This window comes from Pteropus vampyrus, unplaced genomic scaffold (genome assembly GCF_000151845.1).
Source record: "Pteropus vampyrus isolate Shadow unplaced genomic scaffold, Pvam_2.0 Scaffold68, whole genome shotgun sequence".
NCBI lineage: Eukaryota > Metazoa > Chordata > Mammalia > Chiroptera > Pteropodidae > Pteropus > Pteropus vampyrus.
This window is the reverse complement of record NW_011888849.1, coordinates 951870-976842: the sequence shown is the minus strand read 5'-3', so window position 1 is coordinate 976842 and position 24973 is coordinate 951870. Positions and strand designations below refer to the sequence as shown.

The 24973-nt window shown below is 39.8% G+C and overlaps 1 protein-coding gene across 1 annotated transcript in view; it reads right to left on the bottom strand.

The window, feature by feature from the left end:
• Window positions 1–24973, bottom strand: part of MYOF (myoferlin) — a 139345-nt gene that overhangs the window by 42566 nt on the left and 71806 nt on the right. Inside the window, exons 19-33 of the mRNA XM_023531470.1 lie at window positions 23297–23318; window positions 22567–22744; window positions 21251–21375; window positions 20074–20251; window positions 18758–18882; window positions 15977–16083; window positions 13491–13683; window positions 12169–12324; window positions 9329–9460; window positions 6279–6442; window positions 5057–5171; window positions 3089–3194; window positions 1789–1934; window positions 1022–1195; window positions 38–146 (exon numbers count right to left, since the gene is read on the bottom strand). Coding sequence (XP_023387238.1) covers window positions 38–146; window positions 1022–1195; window positions 1789–1934; window positions 3089–3194; window positions 5057–5171; window positions 6279–6442; window positions 9329–9460; window positions 12169–12324; window positions 13491–13683; window positions 15977–16083; window positions 18758–18882; window positions 20074–20251; window positions 21251–21375; window positions 22567–22744; window positions 23297–23318 — 2030 coding nt within the window. The remainder of the gene's footprint in view (window positions 1–37; window positions 147–1021; window positions 1196–1788; window positions 1935–3088; window positions 3195–5056; window positions 5172–6278; window positions 6443–9328; window positions 9461–12168; window positions 12325–13490; window positions 13684–15976; window positions 16084–18757; window positions 18883–20073; window positions 20252–21250; window positions 21376–22566; window positions 22745–23296; window positions 23319–24973) is intronic.

The window sequence follows — 24973 nt, the reverse complement described above, 5'->3', positions numbered from 1 at the left end:
TAATATCAGAATACACAAATTCATGTTTAAAACTTACTGTCAAAATTACAGGAAACAATGGGAGTGTTTGCTCCAAATACAGTGGTGGCACTGTGCTTCTGTTTTTCCATGCTTTTTTCATCTCCATCCTCACTAGTATCTGCACCCTACGAGGGAGAAAAATCAATTCAACATGCCTAAAAGTAAAGAGGCAAGAATTACAAACACACGGAATGGTGGCTGTCAAAAGAAGAGTTTTTTAATCCAATCATTTCATTTTCAGAGCTGAATACAGCTCAGGACAGTGACTTCCCCAAGGCCACTTAGCTGGAAAGTCATAGAATAGGAAGTTGAAGCCAGACCTTTTACCTCGAGTCCAGGTTTATCAAACCCTGTTACTGAAAGAAAAACAGAAATGGTAAATAAGGGGATTAAAAGGATGAGACGAGGAAGAGAAAGAGCAGCAGCAGAAGAACAGAGCAGGGTCAGCATGCAAAAATCTAAAAATAGGCTGTGTTCAAAAGTGGCTGTGTTCCTGACGACCACATTGTTTTAGATCGGCCACCATCATTTTCTCATTTATTCATTCCAACTCTCTGTGTTTTTCCTCCCTGCCTTCTTTATTGTACTTCCATATGAATTGTTTTTTTTTTTTTTAATTCCATGAGTCATCCTTCTGCTTTCCTTCCCCTCACATCTGTTTATTCAACTTTCTTGGTTTGTTGAACAGTTATAGTTTATAAACCATGATCCAAAGAACTAGTACCTGGGATGTTAATGGATGTCACCTGCAACAAGGGTTTGGGAACAGATATATTTGAAAAATGCTAGATGAAACAACATTAAATAGTTGTGTCTGCAGTAGAACTTCTTAGAATTTTCACATGTTAACGGTGTTTTCATAAGATGTGTAGTTTTCTCCCAAATTATCTGCAGTCTTGCAGTAGTAGAAGGACCTCTACAGAGTTGGCAGCAGCATACCTAACACTCATATTTTCCCCCTATGCCAATATCATTTGAGCTTTGGCTACTTCTTACTTACAAGGGCACCTTCAAGTTTAAAGATGGCGGCTGCACCATGTGTTTCTGAAGGAGCCATTTTTCTCCTCCAACGTCTGCGGCGAAAGGTATCTGAACTACGCTGTTTCCAGTGAAATTTCCAGCCAATTAAAGAGGCGTATTCCCAGCCCTCCCGGTCTTCAAATTCTTCCATGGCCTAAAACAAGAATAAAACTTTTCTTCATCATCATAATCATCATCATCTAGCATTATAGAAGGTAAATAAAACACATCACTTATTATTGTTATTAGTGTTCTTGTTCTGCTTAATTTATTATTATTCCATTTAAGCCTTACCATACCCTAATTTAAAGCATGATATTATACCCATTTTGCAGATGAGAAAGAAAAGGAAGCCAGGGTTTGAATCTTTATGCATCTTGCTCCAAGTCCTACACTATTGCCAGTATTCCATTACGCTACCAAGATCATTTCTGTTTCTGGCATTACCTCTTGAGTGGTTCTCAACATTTAGCCTGCCTTGGAATCACCTGGAGGACTTGCTGAAACACAGATTGCTGGGCGCCATCCCCAGAGCTCCTAAATCAGTAAGTAGGGCATGTCTAACAAATTCCTAGGTGATGCTGTTGTTGCTGTCTGGGGTAGGGGGCATACTTTGAGAACCCTGGAGCAGAGCATTAGGCCCTTGATTGGCAAATGGTTTCTGTGGAAACAGTCGAGTTACCTGGAATTCTGTATGGTCTGGAAGGCAGAGCCCCCAGCCCAGCTCCCTCCCACTGCCCCGCTTACCCTTGCAGTACTTGAAGTGGTTTGTGTTAAATCTTTCTTGCGTTTCCTGACCAGCCTTCGCCGTCTATGAGTATGATACATTTTCTCTGCTGCAACCCAGGATTTGGGCTTAGTATCAGGAGGAATGGTAATTCCATATTCCCAGCCTAGAACAGAGTTTGTGAATGGTTATCCAGAGGAGATGCATCTGCCAGATCGCCAAATAAACTTTCAGGAAACATTCAGTCACTCTCTCTGCCCCTAAATATTCTCTCCTGTCACAACTGGACGACACTGTTACTTTCACTTTGCTGCAATTCAGCCAAACTGAATACAGCACTATTCCCCTGGCTCCCTCTTCAAGAAGCTTCTTTGGTGGCCATGGGGTTCTCCTTCACTTTCATACCTCCAGTCATTCATGGTAGCTGAGTGCATCTAAGAATAAAGCACAGTATAAGAGGCAGAAGTGGACTCTGGTTAAGAGTGTGTGGCCTGTGTAATCACAAAGCTTGAGTTCAAATCCCAGCTCTACCACATGCGGCTATATACTAAAATTTATTTATTTCCAAGTTAATAAACCTGCCTATGGCCCATTTTCCCCAGCATAAAGTTAAAATATACCTTTTGTAAAAAAAAAAAAAAAAAATTAATCAAAATAATCATGCAAAGCACTGGGGCCATGCTCAGCATGTAGTTTGTGCTCAATCAATGTTAACTATGATTACAAGGCCTGGTGTATGCACTGAGATCACCAAGAAAATCTTGAAATCTATTTGAAATCTTCTTATCAATGCTAGCTCTTTCTCTCTGTACTATTCCCTCTTTTAGGAAAAAAAAATCACATTTTCTCTTTTGATAATTCCATGTTATATAGTTTGTTTAATGTTAGATTCCTGTTCATAAAAAAAGGATAAACACCATTAACAAAACCTATGTTAATATCCTGCATTATTGCTGAATAGGGCTTTGAAATTATTTTACAGTCGCCAGGGAAGGTATGGGGTGTGGTTAGGATAGAGAAAAGTCGTACTCCAGTTTCCTCCCAATTTCCATTCTGGATCCCTGGCATCTCAAAGTCCAGCCACTCAGCCCCTTGTTACTTTGTATTTTTCACTCCTGACAGCCCCCACCCCCACTCCATACCTGTCCAAGCACTGGCTTGTCCTTCAGGTTTTGCATCTCAACAGTCACATGTAAGACCACATGACCTGGCTGTCAGAGACCAACGGGGAAAGACTCCTCCCTCTCAAGGAAACTTGACTCTGGCCAACCAGGGCCGTGCTGCAGAGCCCCTAGTCAGGTAACAGATCTACAATGTTACCTTTCTCGTCCACTGCACGATTTATGTCATATACCCATGCGTCATCTTCCCATTCCCAACCTGGAGGACACGTGAGCTCGCTGGGTGAAGCCGCTTTGTCACCGTTCTTTAAAAAAGCAAAAACAAAAAATGAAGAGAAGTAAGCCACAGTGTCAAATAAGAGGCAAAGGTGAGATACGATTCTACGGTATTCATACACTAACTTAGATACCATCTTACATGACAATCTTACTCAGAAAAATCTCTAACCTTTATTTAGGTACAATTGCTATATGAAAATTAGTTCTGTTTCCACTATTGGGAAATATGTTAGATTGAACCATGAGAAATTATTTTTCTAAGTCAAAAACTGTCAAATATCAGAAGTTCATATGATCCAACTTAATATTATGAAATGGCATAACTCTTCTTATGAGGGGTTACATTGGAAGAAACCCACCGGACGTTGATAAAGCATAAAAAACACACGTTTTCAAGTATGGTGTAATGCTGCTGGAGGTTGTAGATGCTAACCATGTAAGATTGAGCAAAATTAACGTTAACTATTGACCAGTTCTGAATAAAAAACTGATAAAGTATTATTTTAAAAAGTTCATAGAAAAAGAAATAAAGGTGGCCCATAAACATATGGAAAAATACTCAGCTTTAAATCGAGAGTGTGAAAATTGAAATGACAACAGGATCCCTGTCAATACGATTTTTTCATGTATTGACAAAGATGTTTAAGTGGGATGGTGACTGTTTAGAAAAACAACTCTCATATGTGCTGCTGCTAAAATAAGTTGACACATCTTCTTTGAAAGCAGTTTGGAAATATTTATCAAAATTTTATATGCATTGAAACCTTGACCAAGCCAATCCAGGGATCTCTCCTACAGATAAACTTTCACAAGTGAATATAAAAATGTATGTATTAGGATGGTCACGGTCGCATCATGTATAAAAACCGAAGACTAGAAAAAAACCCCTAAATATCCATAAAATTATTAGTTAATAAATCACAGTGGGTGTATACAATAAAGCACTCTGCAGGCATTTTTTAAAAAGCTCATTAGAGCAAGATGATTCTGGGAGCACTACACAGATCTTACACAACCCATTTCTTTAACTTGTAATGAAGTGCTTATTAAAGATTCCAAGACTCCAAAATCCACAAAAATCAAACCTAGATTTTAAAGAGAAAACGTCTTTTTCTTTCTTGGTGTTCGTAAATATTTCAGGGCTACTTTTACAACTATCTTTTCTCTAATAAAGGAGAAAATAAAAATACATTAACAGTAACAGAAAAAAGCTTCATAATAACAGCGTTGGGTCTGGCAAAGAAAAAAATGTACAAAAGTAGATCTATATGTATCGATATCAAAAGATATCCAAGACATATTGTTATGTGAAAATTACAAGGTATAGGACTGTGCATACAATTCTATTCAGGGGGAAAAAGTTATATGAACAGAAAACTGTTATCGGTAGTTATCTCTTGGGGGTGGAATGTGGATCACAAAGTATGATTTTTCATTTCCTTTTATGCTATTTGAATATTCTAAGAACATTCAATTTGTTATGACTTTTAAAAAAATAATTTTAAAAAATTTCAATTACAATTGACATACAATATTCTATTAGTTACAGGTGTACAAAAGAGTGATTAGACATTAATATAACTTATGAAGTGATCACCCAGATTGTTATAACTTTTAAAACTAGTTAAATAATAAATATTTACAATAAAAAAATTGTAACAACCCAACCTTTATCATGTACCAACATCTAGTTAAATAGGCCCCATGTCTTTTCTTTAGAAAATAATGACAGGTGCACTTGTGTGGCTTCAGTTATAAATGCAAAGCTGTTTGGAACATAAGATGGCATAGAGGAGAAGGAGAAGCCATGTCTGTGGTTGGTGGATTCACAGATCACGGGTCCAAGGAGCTAACGAGTAAGGCGCTATGCTGGGAGCGGGCCACTCACCGCATCGGTGTAGGTGTCCTCAGCTGGCTTCCACTCGCCTCCCGGGTAGCGACTCTCGTTCTGATACACTTCATCCGTGAACTCCGTGTGACCCGCATCGGCCTCGGTCAGCAAGCTGCGGGCGAGGCTCGTGTTACCAATGGGGAAATGTAGCTGCTAACCCAGTTCTTTCCAATGATCTGGAACCATCTACAGCCTGGGAGTGACACCATTCCTTCCTCACTCTAGCTCTGTGGGTTCTCCACTCCAAACCCCTCTTTGCACTAATAGCTTTTGACATTCCTTTGAAGAAGGGGCTTGCTGGAACAACGAGACCTAAACGTGCTCCTCAAATGAGCACATTGCTCCTTCTCGGGGATTAGGGTGGGGACTGGGAAAACAGGGTGGTGGGCACCCTCTTATGGGGACCTCATATTCCACATTCCTATTTCAGTTTAAGGCTGATCGGCTTTTTCTCAGCAAAACTGTTGGCTAATAGTTCAAAAGCATAGAGTCATTCTCCCTCATTTCTCCTATTTTAAAAAATGGGGCGGAGACAGTCTCATGAGGCCACATATGGAAGCTTCTATTCATGGCTTGCTCAGTTGATGTAGCACAGGCTGAAGGGAGGAGTTTAAATTTTCTGGATAGTTCTTAGGTAGAGAGCCAAACCAGGCCATTTCAGACTCTGAATTCCATTTGGGCACTTGAGAAATCTATACTGACACTCTGCCATGCCAATTTTCCTCTTGGATTTGGAACTATTTTGACAACCCATAGAAGAAAGTACAGAGGTTCCAACTTTGACTTAAATCTTCTGCCAGGTATCCACTCAAGTGAGGTTTCTTTTTCCTTTACCTTCTCTACATTTTTTTCCCTATGGCAGGTAACCTTGTCAAGCTTACAAGTAAAAATCTCAGATCCTTCATAATTTTTGACACAACCTATCTTGTGGGGCTGTAGTCTGGATTCAATAAGACGATGTCAGCGCTTGACCACAGCTTGACACATTCACACATAACAAGTTTTCAATAAATGTTAATATCAGGAGCTTTTTTATTTGATTGTATTATAATAAGACACTGATGACATCTTTCAAATTTCTATGAATTTCTATGGACTTACTCCTGCTCATATTGAGATACATAAATTTTATCAAAACTGATGATGGAGAATATTCATTTAGCAATTTTTAGGGAAAAGCTTCATTGCCATCGATTTTCTCAGAAAACAGAAAACCTACCTCCTTTCAGGATCCACAATCCAGTCTCCTTCCCATTCCCAGCCTTTTGGAGGCAAAAAGAATTCCCTCTTGAGTTTTATTTTTCCTGTGACATCAGAAAATTTATGACGACCCACTAATCCAGAAGTGCCCCATTTTCCAAACATGAAAGCTTGATTTTCATACTATTAAAAATAAAAATAAAAATGAAGAAACACCATCAGAAAGCAAGAAATAAAGCAAGCTCATAAATTTTCAAGTTCATCTAGGCCTTAGGCTAAATAGTGATAGAAAATGAAGAAGCTTTATGCTCGGAAAGTATGGAATAAACTTGGGCTGTTACTGATTATGCAACTTATTGTAAATACTCCATTTTTCTAAGACTCAGCGTTGCCATCTGGATAATACTATCTTTCTCATTAAGTTGTTCTGTAGTTCAAATGCAAAAATGATTGCAACAGTGCTTTTGTAAACAGAGGTATAGCATGCTAGTTGTTTCTATTGTTATTTTGAATGGCTCTAAATAGTTCTCTGAACCTAATCTTTTAGATATCTATAAAGGTCCTCGATTTATAAATGTGCAGGCTTCTAAGTTTATTTGCAAGTCTACTGCCTAGAAGTTGGGGCAAATTTCTTCATAGAAACATTATTATAATTGATGCTATATTTCCCAGGCAGGCAGTCCAAAGAGAACCCATTTGAAACATTAAGGTCCTTTAGCACCTGGACTTTATGGGGCCTGAAAGTTCTGAACCTTCCTCTCCACTGCAGTGTGGCGGGAAGATCCAAGACCTTTCTGGAAGCAGGTTTAGTGGAAGTGGCAGACTCTGGTGTACAGGCCATTTCTACGTTGGAATTTATAAATCGACAGTGATCTGCTCTCTTCTGTGTCAACTATCGAAAAGGGTGAGATTTCCCAGGGATGAATGTCCCTGTTTGGGCCCAAGCTGAAATTCTTTTTCTTTTTCTTTTTTTTTTTTTTTTTTTTTTTTGCTGATGAACCCACTGAGAAGATGATTTACGTAAGTGACAGAGGAGTTCTTGGCTGAAGGAGGAGGGAAGAAGTTTGAGTAGGGATCTGATGGGAAAATTGGGTTCAAGTGGACATGATAGTGCCTGTCTCAGATACTGGCTTTGAGCCCTGAGAGGAAATGAACTTCAGGCAGCAGCTAAAGGAGCTGTGGCCATAGGGTCTATGAGACCTGGGGCATGTGCGTGGCTCCTTTGGTTTCCAAGTGACAAGGACACAGAATGAAGGAGCAAGGCATTCCCACCACTTCTGCTTGGAAGCCAGCATGGCTCTGGTAAAATCCAGGCAAGGAGCTTCGCATGGGTAAGAGGTCATCAGCAACAGCGGAGATGGAGGCCTCATGTGGCTTCGAGTCTGTGGCCTTTAACCAGTGGCTCTGAGGCGGGACCATTAGCACATGTGAAACACCTCAGAGGCCTTCAGAAATTTGGGGTGCAGGGGACTTTGCAGAGAACTGAGGTCTGGTATTAGTACAGGAAGGCAAGAAGCAGTGAATTTTCCATTATTGTTATTAATGTGCCCCTATTGGTACTCACAGGCCGTTAGAGTCTGGAAAACTAGAGTCACACAAAACAACTGAAATGGGTGGATCATCTCTTTACGTGAGTTGAAACTCCAGTTCCCTCTATGCAGGGAAGGGTCTGGAAATGGGAAAGTGTGAAAGGGAACCCTGGACTGGTCGATCCTTTCTTAGTGTTAGCTTCTCAGGGCTTAGCTCCAGCCACAGAACTGGAGGGCATGCAGATGCCAAGAAATCCTACAGGAACTCCGGCACAAGTCTCTCCTATGTGTGCCTTGATGCCCCCATTCCACGTGGCTCAGATGACTGAACATCAACATCTGCTACCCACGGCCTCCCCTCCTGTAGCACACCCTCTATTTATCTCCAATTGTACTTCTAAGCCTGAGCTGTAAGGACTTTGTGTGTCTCCTCCATCTTTCACTGTTTCTCAACGCGGTTCACTGATGCCCCATATCCGCCCACATTGGAAGTATCACTGATGCTAATCCCTAAATCAGAATCAGAATCCCTGGGGGTCGGCCATTCAGTTTTACAAGACATTCAGTTTTACAATCATTGCAATAGATGATGAGATCCTTCAGGACAAGGCTTGGCTTCTTTATCAGTTTCAGCATTTGTCTCAGTCCCAGCATAAAGCCACCACTCCCTGAAAGCTCGGATAGATGGATAAAGTCTGCATGTACGTATGTACGTATGTATGTACGTACGTATGTATTCATTCATGAATTTTTACAGGAACCTACTATGTGTCAGATACTGTTAAATAAATAAAAGGTAAAAATAAAAGATGTCCATGGATTTTCTTGCCCAGCAAGCAGATCGGTACCACAATCAGGTATAGGGCAGGCAGGAGGAACACATGTATTAATTAGCTAGAACAATGATAGTCTTCTCCCCATTTATCTGAGCATGAAAGCCCATCTGTAGAAGAATGGAGTTCATCTGAAATTGTCAGAAGAAATCCACTGAATATGTCTAATGAGTTTACATCAATGAGCACTTTGAGTTAAAAATAGTATTTAAAAAACAAATCCAAATAAGTCTCATTTTAGCTGTAAAAATTTGTGAAAATTATTTTCATTATTTTTTTTAGTTTAACTGTAATAAGACCTATAATTAACTAAGTGAATTTTTAACTTAGTGAAGTTTTCACAAATTATCACTATTGTTTTCGAACTATTCAGGCAGTGTTTTCTTTGCCTTTGGGCTTCCCCTCAGTGAGAAATGAGTCTTCTGTGGCTTAAAGATCCTGACCCTGGGCAGGCTTCCCAAGGTCATCACCTGTCAAGCGCCCTCACTCCTGGGTTGTTTGTGTGTGAATCACTCAGATGCGTGCCAGTGTTGACCATAAAACCTCAGGTCAATCTTTTCCTATCTTCTTAGGTTATGACCCCTCTGCTGGGATTTTAGGTAGTAGTGATGGCAATGGTGGTTTTTGATAGAGAATGTTTTCCCTAAGGATGAAAAGTAAAACTATGCCCCTCACACAAAGAAAAAGAGTGATGACATTAAATGTACCATTTCAGCAAAGACGGTGAACGCTCCTTCTGCGAAGCTATTGAACTTCTTCTCAACAGCACTTAAGCCCAGCCAGATGTTCACTCGCAACTCCACAGGCACCTTTGGTCCACTGTTACTTTCCTTCGGATACTGTGAGATGTATAATAACATGATACGTTACACTGGGCACAGCATGGGCTGTGACATTAAGTTCAAGCAAAAAGCAGACTCAACAACCAGTCATTGCTCTCATCAGTCTTATTTGATGTTTGTGTAGTTAAAATATTTCCAAATGACCCAATAGTAAAGATTAAAATAACAAATAAAGCAGTCGTTCTACAAGGGTGATCCATGGACCTCTGTGTGTCCCTGGGACTTTTTCAGGAGGTACGTGGGTCAAAACTATTTTCCTAATAATACTTAAATGTTACTTGTCCTTTTCACATTTGCAATGATGGTGCAAAAGCGGTCATGGATGAAACTCCAGGCAATATAGAAGGAATCAAGGCAGTGACACCAAACTGTACCAGGAGTTAATTGTTTTCTTCATCACTCTCAGTGAAGAAAATAAAATACTAGTTTTACTTAAGAATTCCCTTGCTAAGCAGTAAAAGTTACTAATCTTATTAAATCATGCACCTTGAGTACGTCTTTTTGATTTTGTGTGATAAAATGGGAAGTACACACAAAGTACTTCTGTTGCACATTAACAAATGTTTGTCCTGAGAAAAAGCTCTTGTGTAATTGTTTGTGAACTCAACTTTTTTTTTTTTTTAAATGAAATACCAGTTTTACTTGAAATAGTGATTGACAGACAAATATGGTTATTCAGACCTGGGTATGGGGAAGATGTTTTCTTAAACATAAACAAAATGAGCCTGTTACTTCAAAGACATGAGCTGACTGTATTTTGTTGCCCATGGTAAAATTCAAGCTCTCAAGTAAAATAAGAATATTGGAAAACTTATATCTGTCACTGCAAGTTTGATGGCTTCTCGATACATAAAGACTTTTCTGATAAGTAATACTGGTAAATGTGACTTTTCAAACATTGTATGACGAAATGTGTCAACATTAGGAAGATTTGCATAACTCAGTGAACCAATATTTTTCAAATGCTTAATGTTACAAAATCATGCACGGATAAAAGAGCCATTCAAATTACAAGATAGACCAATGGATTTTAATGTAGCAGAGAATGAAAAGTTCGTTAATATGGTTTAAGTTTCTATATTGCAATTAACCTTTTAAAAGCTACCATTTGTTGAATTTGGTATTATATCTGAGACAAGTACCAAAATTATCTGAAAAAGTTATTAAAATAATCCTCCCTTTTCAAACTACATACCTATGTGAAATCAGATTCTCTTCATATTCGTCAACCAACTTATTCCATCAGATTAAATGTAGAAATAGAATGTAGAATGGGAATCCAGTTATATCTTTGTAAAGCCAGATATTAAAAAGATTTGCAAAAATATAAAACAGTATTGCTTTGCTCTCTGATTTTTTAAAAAAAAGTTATATTTTATAAAAACATGTAATTTATGTTAACATGTAATGGGTTTATTATTATTTTAAAATAAATTAATAAATATTTTTAAATGTCTCAGTTTTAATTTCTCTTACAGTGAATGTTGGTAGCTATAACCCACGTAAACAAGTGCTCTCTGGGGTCATCAGTAATTTTTGAAAAATTATTTTTTGGTAAAGGAGCCTCAAAACCAAAAAAAAAAAAAAAAAGAACCCAATGAATTAAATAACTCCTTAAACTAGATAATGAGTATTAACAAAATCAATGAATATATAAGACATTATCTTAAAAGCATTTTGCTGTTTATCCACTGAGTTCTAAAGCTTAACACAGAGAAACCACTTTGCTTTCTCTCTCACCCTCTGCGAAATTTTATTTATTAATCAGTTTGCTTCCACTCACTGCTGAGGTCAATTATAATTGCAGTTCTATCTTAAGTAAAATTTATCTCACCAAGATATACTTGAAAGAAGATAATCACTCTGGTTCTATTTCCATCCTTCCTGATTGAAGAGCAATAAGTATATTTATTAAAAATTAGCAGATATCTCCTTGTTTTAAGAGAACACGCTCCGCTGTTCTTTTCTCTTCTTGCTCTTTATTCCTCTCCTTCAAATCCCAAGAACTCAGTTGGGGTCAGCCAGGGAGAGGGATGTCAAACGTGCAGCTGGAAACTATTCGTACCTCTCTGTTTCCAGGCCCAGGCCCTTCTTTGGTTCTCCATATACACACACAGAGCAGTTCTTAATCCAGGGGCCTGGGATGGATGTACAGGCTCTAGGAAGCTCCTGAATCATATGTGCATAATATTGGATGCATGTGAGATGTGCATTCTTCTAGAAGAGAGGGCCAGTAGCTCTCATCAGATGCCTAAAAGAGTCCATGACTCATGTTCAGAACCCCTGCCCTCAAGTAGTAATTGTCAAAATTTTTCAATTTGAAGACCCATTTGGTTAGGGCGTAGATTCTATAGACTATCTATACTACCTTCTCTACTTCCCAAACATTCACCAGAAGGGAAGGGAAGAAAGGCATTGCTTTGCATGAGACATTAGAAGTGAAAAATTCTTGCCTGAAAGCAAAACATTAATGATGCCTCGTTAATATCAGTATCATGAAGACCTCTACGGAAGTGCCCTGATTGAATGCCAGCAAACCTCAGACTACTCTCTGGGAATTACCACTCTAGAAGAAGGGGACAGAAGAGGTTGGAATTGATCAAAGAGCCCTAACCATTCAATGATTGGCAAATTGTAAAAGTCTTTTCTCTGGCATATGGGTTTTGCATTTAAGTATTTCACATTGCACAGTGATGAAACCATACCTTCAGAAAGATGGTTTGGGTTTTCCCGCAGTATTTCCCAGATGCATTCTCCCCACTGGTGGAGTATAAAACCTGATGTGCGGGAATGCGTGCGTAGGCCAGTCTTTTCTCTCCCCGGATCATCCAGATGATAATGTCAGGCATACTGTTCTGGGGCTGATCGCATAGGTAGATGGAACAGGAAACAGCTAAAGTTAGTCTATATGCAGAGAGACTGGAGACCCTGCAGGCTGGACTCTCAGGGCTCCACTTTGCAAAGAAACACTGTGGTTAGGGCTCTGCCCCACAATCATCTTCTGGGAACAGGCTGTGAGCCTGCAGGGCTGGGAGCAGGCTGTGGCTGGCTGAAGGGCAGGCACAGGGGGAAAGGGGACACTTCACTGCCAAAAGCCCTGCCTATGCGGTGGGCTCTGACAGGTGTTTTAGGAAATACTTCCTCTTATCTCACCCATCATTTGAAGAAAGCCATCAAAAGCAGTCAAAGGGTTACAGGTTTCATAAATTTTATAGGATACAGAGCATCTGTCTCACAATTGGACATATGCCAAATTTGAAATATTCGTTTTTAAAAACCTTTTTTCCTGATTATAAAGGTGATATTCGTTCACTACGGAAAACTTTGAAAATTCTGAAGCATAGAGAGTAGAACATAAAAATCACCTGTAATTATGGTTTTTTTTACCCCCAAATGTGTTTCTATAAACAAATATGTTACCTGCTCCCCGATCTCTGAAGGTCAGAAAGGGGTTCTTCTACTCCCTTGTTCTTCCAGTCCACAGAGGTTAATGGTAGCCAACTTTTTTTCTAAAATTCACTATGTGCCCTGTATTGCGCTAAGCCCTTTACACTCATTTTCTTTAATTTCACAAAACAGTGCTGTTAATTGAATACTACTTTTATATCCATTTTACATATGGGGAAAATGGGGCTTAGAGATGTTGAATATCTTATCTAGAGTTACACATGGTAAATCCAGGATTCAAAGGAAGCCTTTTCCATCTCAACCAAAAGTAGCATTTTAATCTTCTGTACTACACAGATCTGCTACTTTATCACTCTACTTGAAATGTTCTCTGACCGTGCCATAATGATGATAATTGTTTGTCCACTTCAAACACCTTTCCAGGACCTCTAACTCAAAATGCTTCTGCCCTTACTTCAATGACGTTCATGCCCATTACCATTAGTGTCCTAGCCCAATGACTCCTTGATTTCATCATCCGTCAGAGCTATTGTTTTCTACCACCAACTCTATCCTCAGTACCATTCCACAGAATCCCTCTTTCATATCAAGTGATGCTTGCGTAGTTTAAAAGCCCTACCTCTTCAGTCAGTTGTATTAATTTATCAAGCCAGTCCTCAATTTCCACCAATGTGGAGTTCACCTCTGTGGCCTCAGACCTCATCCTCATGGCTGCCTCGTGAATCTGGGAGAGAGATCTGGATCGCAACTTTCGGATCTGACTATCTAGAATTGTGACATTAGGTTTCCCTTCCATGAGAGGCAATGTGTATCTAAAAAAAAGAAAGAAACATTTTGCAGAATAGCATTTTAGGCTTCAGAACTGTCAAAGTCATTTGTGTTTGATTTCTATCTTTCAAACCACACCAGTTTCCTAATTAACTCCACAGCCTGACCAGGTGTAAGGTGAGGTAGATTGTATCTGGCACTGGAAGAGCAGATGTGCCAGTTAAGACTCTCCTAACTCTCAGGATGAATGCAGGGGGGTTAAAATTCCAAAGCAATTCCTTGGGTTTGACCCAAGGCCCATGGAATCACTGGAAAGAAAATGGAAACAGTAGCAGCAGTTGGGAGAAATGACCTTCCCTTCCTTTGCTTCCTATAGTCATTGTATAGACCCACAGGATGAAGAAGGAAGAAGGGAGATGAGAGACCATGCAGCCAAAGAGTTCTTAACTTAGGGACCATGTTGTTCCCCTAGGCTGTCCATGGGTGGGTCTCAGGAGGTCTGTGAATCCCTGAAACTTATAAAGAAAAGTGTATGTCTGTGTTGACATGCAGTGTGACATAATGATGAAGAACACAGGCTTCGGAGCTGTGAACCTGGGTACAAATCCTGGCTTCACCCTTTACTAGTTCTGTGATCTTGATAAGTTACTTAATGATCTCTTCTTCTGAGGGCTGTTGTGAGAAATGGATGAACTAATATACGGTGAGCATTTAGAGCAATGCCCATCGTATCGTGAAGTCTAAGAAATGTTGCCACCACCATCATCTCATTGTTGTCTTCATCATGACGTCATCTCATGGGATCCTCAAAGGGGCCTAAAAGATTAAGCTCTTATTCAAAATGAGAAGTCTAGAACAACTGAGCTGGAGCTTTCTTCTTCCAGAGCTTCCCTCTCACCACAGCAGCCACAGTGTGAGGTTGTCACCAATTCCAGGAAGATCTACTCACATTGTCTCTACCTAGAATTTCGATTGGTTTGAATTTTACCCAGCTCTTAAGTGAAGGAAATCCTAGCATGACTTCTCTTAAACACAAATTTCCTGTTACATGAAGTTAAAAAGATTCTAATTTAATTCTTCAAAAACAATGCATATGAATTTGATTCTTCAAAAACAGATTCTTCAGGAACAGTAAAAATAGATATTTCTGTGTTCTGCTTGGCTAACCTTAAAATTCACATTTTCTACGTAAAATGTATTACCAAATGTTTCTAATTGGTTACATTAGTAATTATGGCAACGCATTGGAAGAGTTAAGTCTCTGGAATGATTCTTTGAGGCAAAAATATATATGGAATCTGCTAGCTCAAAAGTCACACATGAGACTTTCAATAAATAGATATTGACTGTGTGAAACACGTAACAGGAAGAGGTGTTGTGCTAATAAACACAATTCTGGGCATCAGATGCATCATCGCACGCCCTTGGGCCTCTGTTTTCTCATCTATAAAATGTTGATACTGGATGAGATGAACTCTTAGGACCCAGATTTAAATTTTCTGAATATAAACAAGCACCCAGCAGTACTTTGATCTCAGCTGCATGTCAATTACCTGGTTACACCACTAGAAGGCACAAGAAGGCAGGGAGACTCAGGCATTAGCCTTGATGGGGAAAAATGTCTCTGGTTCTCACTGCTTGTGAGAAGTAGTCACTATGCTTTTCTTTTGGAACTTCCCTGTCCACTGCTTTATTTGCCAATATTTAAAACGAATTTGGAATGAATCACTTCCCCCTTTGATTTCCAAATACACAGAGATCTGAGCTGTTTCCCCAAGTCGCAGTTATGAAAGGTTCTCTGGCGCAAGTCAAATCTTCTGGCTTCACTGAAGGAAGGCTTGGCAGAGTGTTCACTGGGCGTTCAGTAAAAGACGAAGTAAAAAGGCTGTTACTAAAACGTGTTGGAATTAGAAACATTCTGCACGGTAAAAATGATGCTCCACTCCCAGATCCCATTCTCTGTGGGATTTGGGACTCACCTTTCTTGGGGAGGTGGGCATACAAGGATTGATGGGAGGCAGAGGCACGACCTACTCCCTCCTCCCCTCAGCCCAGCCCCTAGTCTGAGGCTGTGCTGAGATGTGCTTCCTGGAGTTAGGCCTCGGCTTCCCTAGGCTGCTTTAAATTGGCAGCAAATCCAAAAGTGAAGATTTTCCTGGTGGTGATTCAGAGACTCCTCCCAGTGATGGCCTTTGAGAAGCTGAAACTAATTTAAATTTATTTTTCAGGAGAACAGTAGAAACAATTCTAAAAGCTCTTCTAGTCTAAAAGTTTAAGGGAGGGGAGGAAGGGAAGCATGGCTGGGAATTCTGAGATATACAAATACGATCAGTATACCTTGTGTCTTCTATAACTTCATCAATCAGTTTCAACCACATTTCAGCCAACTGGTTTGCAGGAATTTTCCCTTGTATCCCTGATTTTAGAGCCTCTATATTTGATTGCTGAAGAATTTGGAAAGAGAGGAAATAATTGGTAATTGTGCATTATACCATTATAGCCAGTAAAGGTTTAGCTTTATAGCTTAGCACTATTTATTTTTCTTCAAAATGCAATCAACGCTGATATGCTTAAGTAATAGGACAACCTTTTCCTATAGCTTTGACCTTTGAAAACTTGTAAATATTTTATGTATTCAAAAAGCAATAAAATAAAACCAACAAAGATCAGGAGAGGAACCTTCAAATGGAATATAAAATAGAAACAAATGCACCTAACTATATCTCAGGTGAATAACATAACTACACTGAACTAACTCAAGTAACTTTTGAACACAATATTTTGCCTATATATCCTCAATTTAAAAGGAAGGGCAGAAGAGTAAACTTATAAAACTCTAATTGGGTTTGTTTTTTGCAGTGGTTTATCTTTGGATTTTAGGATTGAACAAATGAATAAATATACTGAGGATAATGAAAGCCAGGTTTCTCCCTGTTGGAGAAGAGAGCTATAAATATGGAAATAGGAAAAACCAGTATAAATCCTATGGTTTTAGAATGGAATCGGAGTTATCTTCATAAACTCATTACTTTGAGTTTCTTGATTGACACAGAAGTAAATACACACATGTATGCACATGCATGTACATGTGTGTATGTGTGTATGTTTGTCCAGCTGGAAGGCCTAGAAACAATGATGTTTAAAGAGTAGCGAGCACTTGTTTTTTACATGCCATTCCCACTGAAAGGAATCAGGACTCCCTGGAGAAATGGCGATTCCAAGGCTGGCAGGGAAAGTGCAAGATAAGCCCAGAACATATTGCCACATCACTTGGAGCATCTGCCAGCAGGTTGATAGTGGGCCCACCATTCAGGCTTTATCACCATCCTGTCTGGATTAGCATGGGACTATGAGAGTTTGGTTAATGGAGAAAGCTAATGAGAAGAACTGGGATGAAAAATGCTGAACACCCGTCAGGAAGGAAAAATTATCTTCTACCCTTTAATGTTCCGGCTGGATTAATAATCAAATGAACATGAGACAGGTTAGCAGGAGGAAAACAAATTAAAGTTTAATAACTTGAATACCTCCTATATACACGGGAGAGACCCAGGAACACTGAGTGTCTTGCCAAAATGGTGGAAGACATCACCTTAAATATCACATTCAGCTAAATACAAAAGAAGATGTTGAGAGTAGAGAGTCAGGTATGACAGGTTACCAGGAAAAGCACAGAAAACAAGGGTAAGGTTGTTATCCAGATTTAAATCCAAGGCTGTTATCCAGATTTAAATCCGAGGCTTCTCCATTGATAGTGAAGGCAGGCCTGGTACAGTGAGGGAGACATCCTTACAGATGGAGATCTCCTTTACAAATGTAGATGTTCTTTTGCAAAGGTAACTTCTGCTTGGTTTTCAGAGCTTCTCCTAGGTCTGCTGTTTCTTAAAATTAACCAGTCTAAAATAATATTCCAAAGAGGCATATTTTGGGGTGGCAAACTCTGTTCCCTTTCACACTCAGAGCATAATTAGAATAAAGATATGACCAATTCTCTACCAATTCCCTTGAGCTGGGGGAATGGGAAATAATACCACAACTGCATTGCATATCAATTGCAGCTGTATTATGTGAGCAATTTTACTTAAGTCAACTCGAATCTAAAATTCTCCTTCAATATTGTCTTTATAGCATAAAACAATAGTTTTAGCTTTTTCCCATGGAGTCATAGATCAGGTATATTTCAGGACTCCCACATGTCTTGGTCTAGCCTTGACAGAGGTTGGATCTTAGAGAAAATTAATACTAATAGAATTTGGAAATCAAAACACTAATACAGATGGATTTTATACTGATACCTGATAGAAGTAACTTAGTTATTTTTGACTTAATTAGAAATATTCCAATCGCATTCTCTTTCCCCTCATCAATGTGAACCAGATGGATAATCACAAATGTCACATGCATGAAGCGTTTACCAGAGGGAACTTCCCAACCTCCAAACAAGGAAAGTTCCTCTACTCTATAGCAAGAGTGGAAAATGTCGGGCTCTGTTTCCTCTGAGCCCACCTCTTCCCACAGTGGAGATTTTTACTGCTTTAACAACAGAGTTCTAAGCGTCACATATATCTATTAGAATGAACTGTTCTCCACGCCATACTTCACATATAAATTGTGGCAGAATCTGTGTCACCTCTCACCCCCATTTCAATATCCATCCTCCCTATTCCACAATAAGAGAAGTTTGCCTTCCAAGATATAAGACTGCATTTCCCCATTACGTTGCAGTGAGATGTGATTTTATGACTGGATTTTGGCTGATGGAATGTGTGTAGAAATCAAGTGTGTGATTCCAGGTCTTTCTCTTCAAAGGAAAGTCCTGTGCCCTCTGCTCCCCCACTTTCCCCCTCCCCTCAGTCGGGAGGGTGGGTATAGTGGTGAGCTGCCTCTTCTACACAAACAATGACAACTCTTTAGTGATGGCAGAGCAACAAGGGGTAAAGAGCCTGGGTCCCCAACACCGCTGAACCTCCATATGAGCCTTGGATCACCTACCTCCACTGTTACTAAAGAAACTGGTTTTATCTTGCTTACCACTCTCTTGTGTTATTGTGGCCTAACCTGTAGAATTAATACATAATTCACTCTGGTGAAAGGAAAATGTAGAAAAGATAAACTTACCAGTCGTTCTGCCATGACTAGGAGAGTATTCACTGCATCTAGACGATGACTAATATCTTCCCAGTATGAAGTCAGGGTAACAACTGGCTTTGTGTGGGCCCAAGGCAAGTAATAATAGTAGTTCCCTGGTATAGAACATTGAGGGTCAGTGAACACTGGACACTTAAAATAAACAATAAGTTTATTAAAGAGATGTGCAAACTGGGCTACGGATCAATGGCATGCTTTGGGAATTGTCTGGGGTGGTCAGGTTCTTTAATTTTATTTTAAGCAACTGAGGAACAGATAGTTATTAATTCAGCCTGTTTTGAAAAATCTCTCTAAAATACCCTAGTAAACTGAACACAATGATCTTAGGATCTTTCAGTGGTTCAGGATCATGTATCCTAACATCACTGATGATTATGTAACACAGTAGCAAAAAATAGAGCAAATAGAAGATTAGATTGTATGTCCCTGACGACTGCTATTCTAAATAAATATTTTTTTTCTAGAAGTGGGACAAGAAAAAATAATTTTTTGTTCTTTAAAAGCCTTAGCTGGACATGTAGGGTTTGATATTACTTAGAGCCTTACAGTCATTAAAAATTTTTAGCCAGCATTTTCTAGTAATTTTATATTTTAACACTGCTTGTACAAAAATTAGGTAAAAACTATGGTTAAACTGTTGGAACATTTTATCAGAATTTCTCCCTTCTCTATCCTCTCAAACCATTTGTTGATACCTTTATTAGGGTATTCTTATACCCTGCTTGTATCGTGATTTATTTTTTACACTAGAATGTCAGCTCCTTAAAAGTAGGGACTGTTTTTCTTGCATTTTTGTTCAAATATAGTCACTTAATCCTCACAGCAAATCTGAAGAAGAACTGATGGTTAGAATTCAGTGATGTGGCGAAGGCTGTAGCGCTGGTGAGTGACAGAGCCCCATCCACTTCACCTACTCACTCTAAGAGTGATCTGGGGCCTGGCAGGTCAGAGGTGGGAAGGGGCAGGAGCTGTTTGCAGGTTGCTCAGCGTTCAGCAAGTCTCTATCTTGCAACTTTATAAAGCAGAGCCAGCGTTAAAATTGGGCATGGAAGGGGGCACGGGGGTTCCGCCCCTGGCAAGGGGCCTGCAACTTCTTGGTTTTGACCTGTCTTAGAGGCACTTGAACTCCAGCCACCTCTTTTCCCCATTCAATTTTTTCCTGTCTCCTAAACTAAGCGTATGCCAGGGATAACGGCTACCAGCGGGAGAAAACGCTGCATGCTACTTGTCGTGTGGCATACCCACTGTAAATGCGTCCGGCAGGGAATGGTTAGTGCCAGCCTTACCGTCAAATACTGCACGGCTGTATTGAGTGGTTGATGCCAAAGGCTTACAGGTCGAGTCAAACTTGTTCCCATAGTTCCCAATGCTGACTTCAAACTGAATGGCTTCACCAACATCTTGCAGCATGGTGGCCGAATGGAACACGGCGGACAGGCTGTACTTACGCCTTCGCTGATATTTCTAAAAAGTATGAACAGTAAAGGACTCAGTGAAGCTCCTTTTGCTCTAATTTGCATGTTGATTTCTAGCATCTGTAATTCTAAACCTAATAATAAGGGTTGAATTGAATGCCAGTGAAGAACGTTCTGGAATCCAGCGGTATCCCTTGTACTCATAGATGGATTTTATACTGATACCTGATAGAAGTAACTTAGTTATTTTTGACTTAATTAGAAATATTCCAATCGCATTCTCTTTCCCCTCATCAATGTGAACCAGATGGATAATCACAAATGTCACATGCATGAAGCGTTTACCAGAGGGAACTTCCCAACCTCCAAACAAGGAAAGTTCCTCTACTCTATAGCAAGAGTGGAAAATGTCGGGCTCTGTTTCCTCTGAGCCCACCTCTTCCCACAGTGGAGATTTTTACTGCTTTAACAACAGAGTTCTAAGCATCACATATATCTATTAGAATGAACTGTTCTCCACGCCATACTTCACATATAAATTGTGGCAGAGTCTGTGTCACCTCTCACCCCCATTTCAATATCCATCCTCCCTATTCCACAATAAGAGAAGTTTGCCTTCCAAGATATAAGACTGCATTTCCCCATTACGTTGCAGTGAGATGTGATTTTATGACTGGATTTTGGCTGATGGAATGTGTGTAGAAATCAAGTGTGTGATTCCAGGTCTTTCTCTTCAAAGGAAAGTCCTGTGCCCTCTGCTCCCCCACTTTCCCCCTCCCCTCAGTCGGGAGGGTGGGTATAGTGGTGAGCTGCCTCTTCTACACAAACAATGACAACTCTTTAGTGAGGGCAGAGCAACAAGGGGTAAAGAGCCTGGGTCCCCAACACCGCTGAACCTCCGTATGAGCCTTGGATCACCTACCTCCACTGTTACTAAAGAAACTGGTTTTATCTTGCTTACCACTCTCTTGTGTTATTGTGGCCTAACCTGTAGAATTAATACATAATTCACTCTGGTGAAAGGAAAATGTAGAAAAGATAAACTTACCAGTCGTTCTGCCATGACTAGGAGAGTATTCACTGCATCTAGACGATGACTAATATCTTCCCAGTATGAAGTCAGGGTAACAACTGGCTTTGTGTGGGCCCAAGGCAAGTAATAATAGTAGTTCCCTGGTATAGAACATTGAGGGTCAGTGAACACTGGACACTTAAAATAAACAATAAGTTTATTAAAGAGATGTGCAAACTGGGCTACGGATCAATGGCATGCTTTGGGAATTGTCTGGGGTGGTCAGGTTCTTTAATTTTATTTTAAGCAACTGAGGAACAGATAGTTATTAATTCAGCCTGTTTTGAAAAATCTCTCTAAAATACCCTAGTAAACTGAACACAATGATCTTAGGATCTTTCAGTGGTTCAGGATCATGTATCCTAACATCACTGATGATTATGTAACACAGTAGCAAAAAATAGAGCAAATAGAAGATTAGATTGTATGTCCCTGACGACTGCTATTCTAAATAAATATTTTTTTTCTAGAAGTGGGACAAGAAAAAATAATTTTTTGTTCTTTAAAAGCCTTAGCTGGACATGTAGGGTTTGATATTACTTAGAGCCTTACAGTCATTAAAAATTTTTAGCCAGCATTTTCTAGTAATTTTATATTTTAACACTGCTTGTACAAAAATTAGGTAAAAACTATGGTTAAACTGTTGGAACATTTTATCAGAATTTCTCCCTTCTCTATCCTCTCAAACCATTTGTTGATACCTTTATTAGGGTATTCTTATACCCTGCTTGTATCGTGATTTATTTTTTACACTAGAATGTCAGCTCCTTAAAAGTAGGGACTGTTTTTCTTGCATTTTTGTTCAAATATAGTCACTTAATCCTCACAGCAAATCTGAAGAAGAACTGATGGTTAGAATTCAGTGATGTGGCGAAGGCTGTAGCGCTGGTGAGTGACAGAGCCCCATCCACTTCACCTACTCACTCTAAGAGTGATCTGGGGCCTGGCAGGTCAGAGGTGGGAAGGGGCAGGAGCTGTTTGCAGGTTGCTCAGCGTTCAGCAAGTCTCTATCTTGCAACTTTATAAAGCAGAGCCAGCGTTAAAATTGGGCATGGAAGGGGGCACGGGGGTTCCGCCCCTGGCAAGGGGCCTGCAACTTCTTGGTTTTGACCTGTCTTAGAGGCACTTGAACTCCAGCCACCTCTTTTCCCCATTCAATTTTTTCCTGTCTCCTAAACTAAGCGTATGCCAGGGATAACGGCTACCAGCGGGAGAAAACGCTGCATGCTACTTGTCGTGTGGCGTACCCACTGTAAATGCGTCCGGCAGGGAATGGTTAGTGCCAGCCTTACCGTCAAATACTGCACGGCTGTATTGAGTGGTTGATGCCAAAGGCTTACAGGTCGAGTCAAACTTGTTCCCATAGTTCCCAATGCTGACTTCAAACTGAATGGCTTCACCAACATCTTGCAGCATGGTGGCCGAATGGAACACGGCGGACAGGCTGTACTTACGCCTTCGCTGATATTTCTAAAAAGTATGAGCAGTAAAGGACTCAGTGAAGCTCCTTTTGCTCTAATTTGCATGTTGATTTCTAGCATCTGTAATTCTAAACCTAATAATAAAGGTTGAATTGAATGCCAGTGAAGAACGTTCTGGAATCCAGCGGTATCCCTTGTACTCATACAAATGAGCAAAGAGAATGTTCATTGCGGCATTTATTGAAATAGAGAAAAAAATGAAAACAATACAAATGTCTAACAATAGGCCACTGGTTAAACAAATTATGTTACATCCATAAAAAGGAATGAAAGTTCGTAAGAATATTTAGGTAGATCCATATGTACAAACATGGAAAAGTTTTTCTGTTTTTGATTTTTTTTTGGTTTTTAATTTATAACGGTTCCCCCAAGCCACCCTGCTTGCCCCGCCAGCTCCTCCCTGCGCCCGTGTGCATCCGGGCCCTTGGGTCTCCACGTGCCAGGTTCTCATGGTGCTCAGCCCCCTCCCCTTCCACCTCCCCTACTCCAGCACTTCCTGGGACCGGGCCCCCAATCCCACCCCACCCCACCCCAACCCCGCCTGAGGGTGAGTGACTCCTGTACTATAGGGGGAGAAGTGGGAACTGAAATGGTATTTTGTAAATTATATAAGTAAGTAAAAGTTTTTTGTTTTTTTTTTTTAAGTTTTAAAGAAAGAACTATGAGGAAAGGAATTCTGTCCTTCCCAGTCCCCATCGATTTTAAAAACCTTGCCCTCGCTCCTTCCTTTTTTTTAAATCATGAAACAGCCCAGGACCAGGGTCTCCCTGAGGCAGGGACCAGTATTTCTTTTTCTGAAATAGAAATCAAACACTGTTTCTTCCTGCCTTTTCTTTTCTTTCTTTCTTTTTTTATTTTTATTTTTTAAATTACTGGCTTACTGAGTGTGAGGGAGTTGACTATATAGAGCCAACAATGATCACACTGACTATCTATCAGACCAGCAGAAACGACTAGGAGCCCTTTAGGCTTTCCTTCACGTGGACACATAAGTCTCTTGAATCCACATCCTGACCCAAATCCTTGCTCAGGTGGCTTCTCTCCTTCTTTGTGTATCATATCCCCACTGATCTTTGGACACTTTGTTTTCTTCAGTCAAACAGAGCCATGCAATGGTTTAAGTTGCTGTCCTCGATTATATCCTAAGCATTGTGCCACTTAATATTGTCTACATCTGGAGTCTGTTCTGGATCTCTGTTGGTGTGCAGTCTCTGCATACACTTGGGGCTGAGAACATCGGTGGTTACTATAGTGTAGCCACATTGGCTATGTGCTCTATTGGCAAACCTGTGAGACCTACAAGTGATAATATTCAAATTGCATGACAAGTTTCTCACCATAGCAAGTTTAATTTGAAAGACCCTAGAGAAAGAACTCCCAGCTCTTATAGTCCTTCAATATGAGATTCAGAGGTCACTTGGTTATCAAACTCTGGCATATGATGACTTTTTTGGTGTTGTGTTTGTTTTTTTCCATTGCTACCTTGCTACCAATGTGTGTACCATAATCTAAGTAGTAATGTAGTGATACCTTTCACCTCTATGAGGCTAATAAAAATGACTTGATCTCTGCAGGATATTCATTAACTGATTTTCTTTTCCTTCCTTATTCATCCATATCATGGCCTTTATCAAATCATGGCTGGGTCTTCTGGCTTGTATGATGCCAGAATGTGGTCATCCATTTATAGAAGTATTTAACCATTTAAAAATCATGTTTTTTTTTCCATGGTAAAACACACATAACAAAATTGATTTACGTTAACCATTTTTAACTGTACGTTTGGTAGCATGAAGCACATTCACATTTTTTTTTTTTTTTTTTTTTTGCTACCACTGTCACCATCCATCCAAACAACTCTTTTCATCTTGCAAAACTGAAACTTTGTATGCATTAAACACTGACTCCCCATTCCTACCTACTTTCTGTCTCTATGAATTCAACACCCTGGGGACCTCATATAAGTGGAATCGAACAATATTTGTTCTTTTGTGACTGAACATAATGACTTCGAGATTTAGCCATGGTGTAGCATGTCAGGTAAGACTCCACACTTCCCCTCTGTGTGTTGTGTGTTAACCTACTTGGGTACCTGATTGGTTTATCCGAGAAGGTTCTACTCAATAAAACTGGTGTTGTGGAATGACACAAATGCGTTCAAGAGTGTTACTTAGGTAGCCACTTTTCTTGCTCACAACACACCCACAACTAAGTCCCC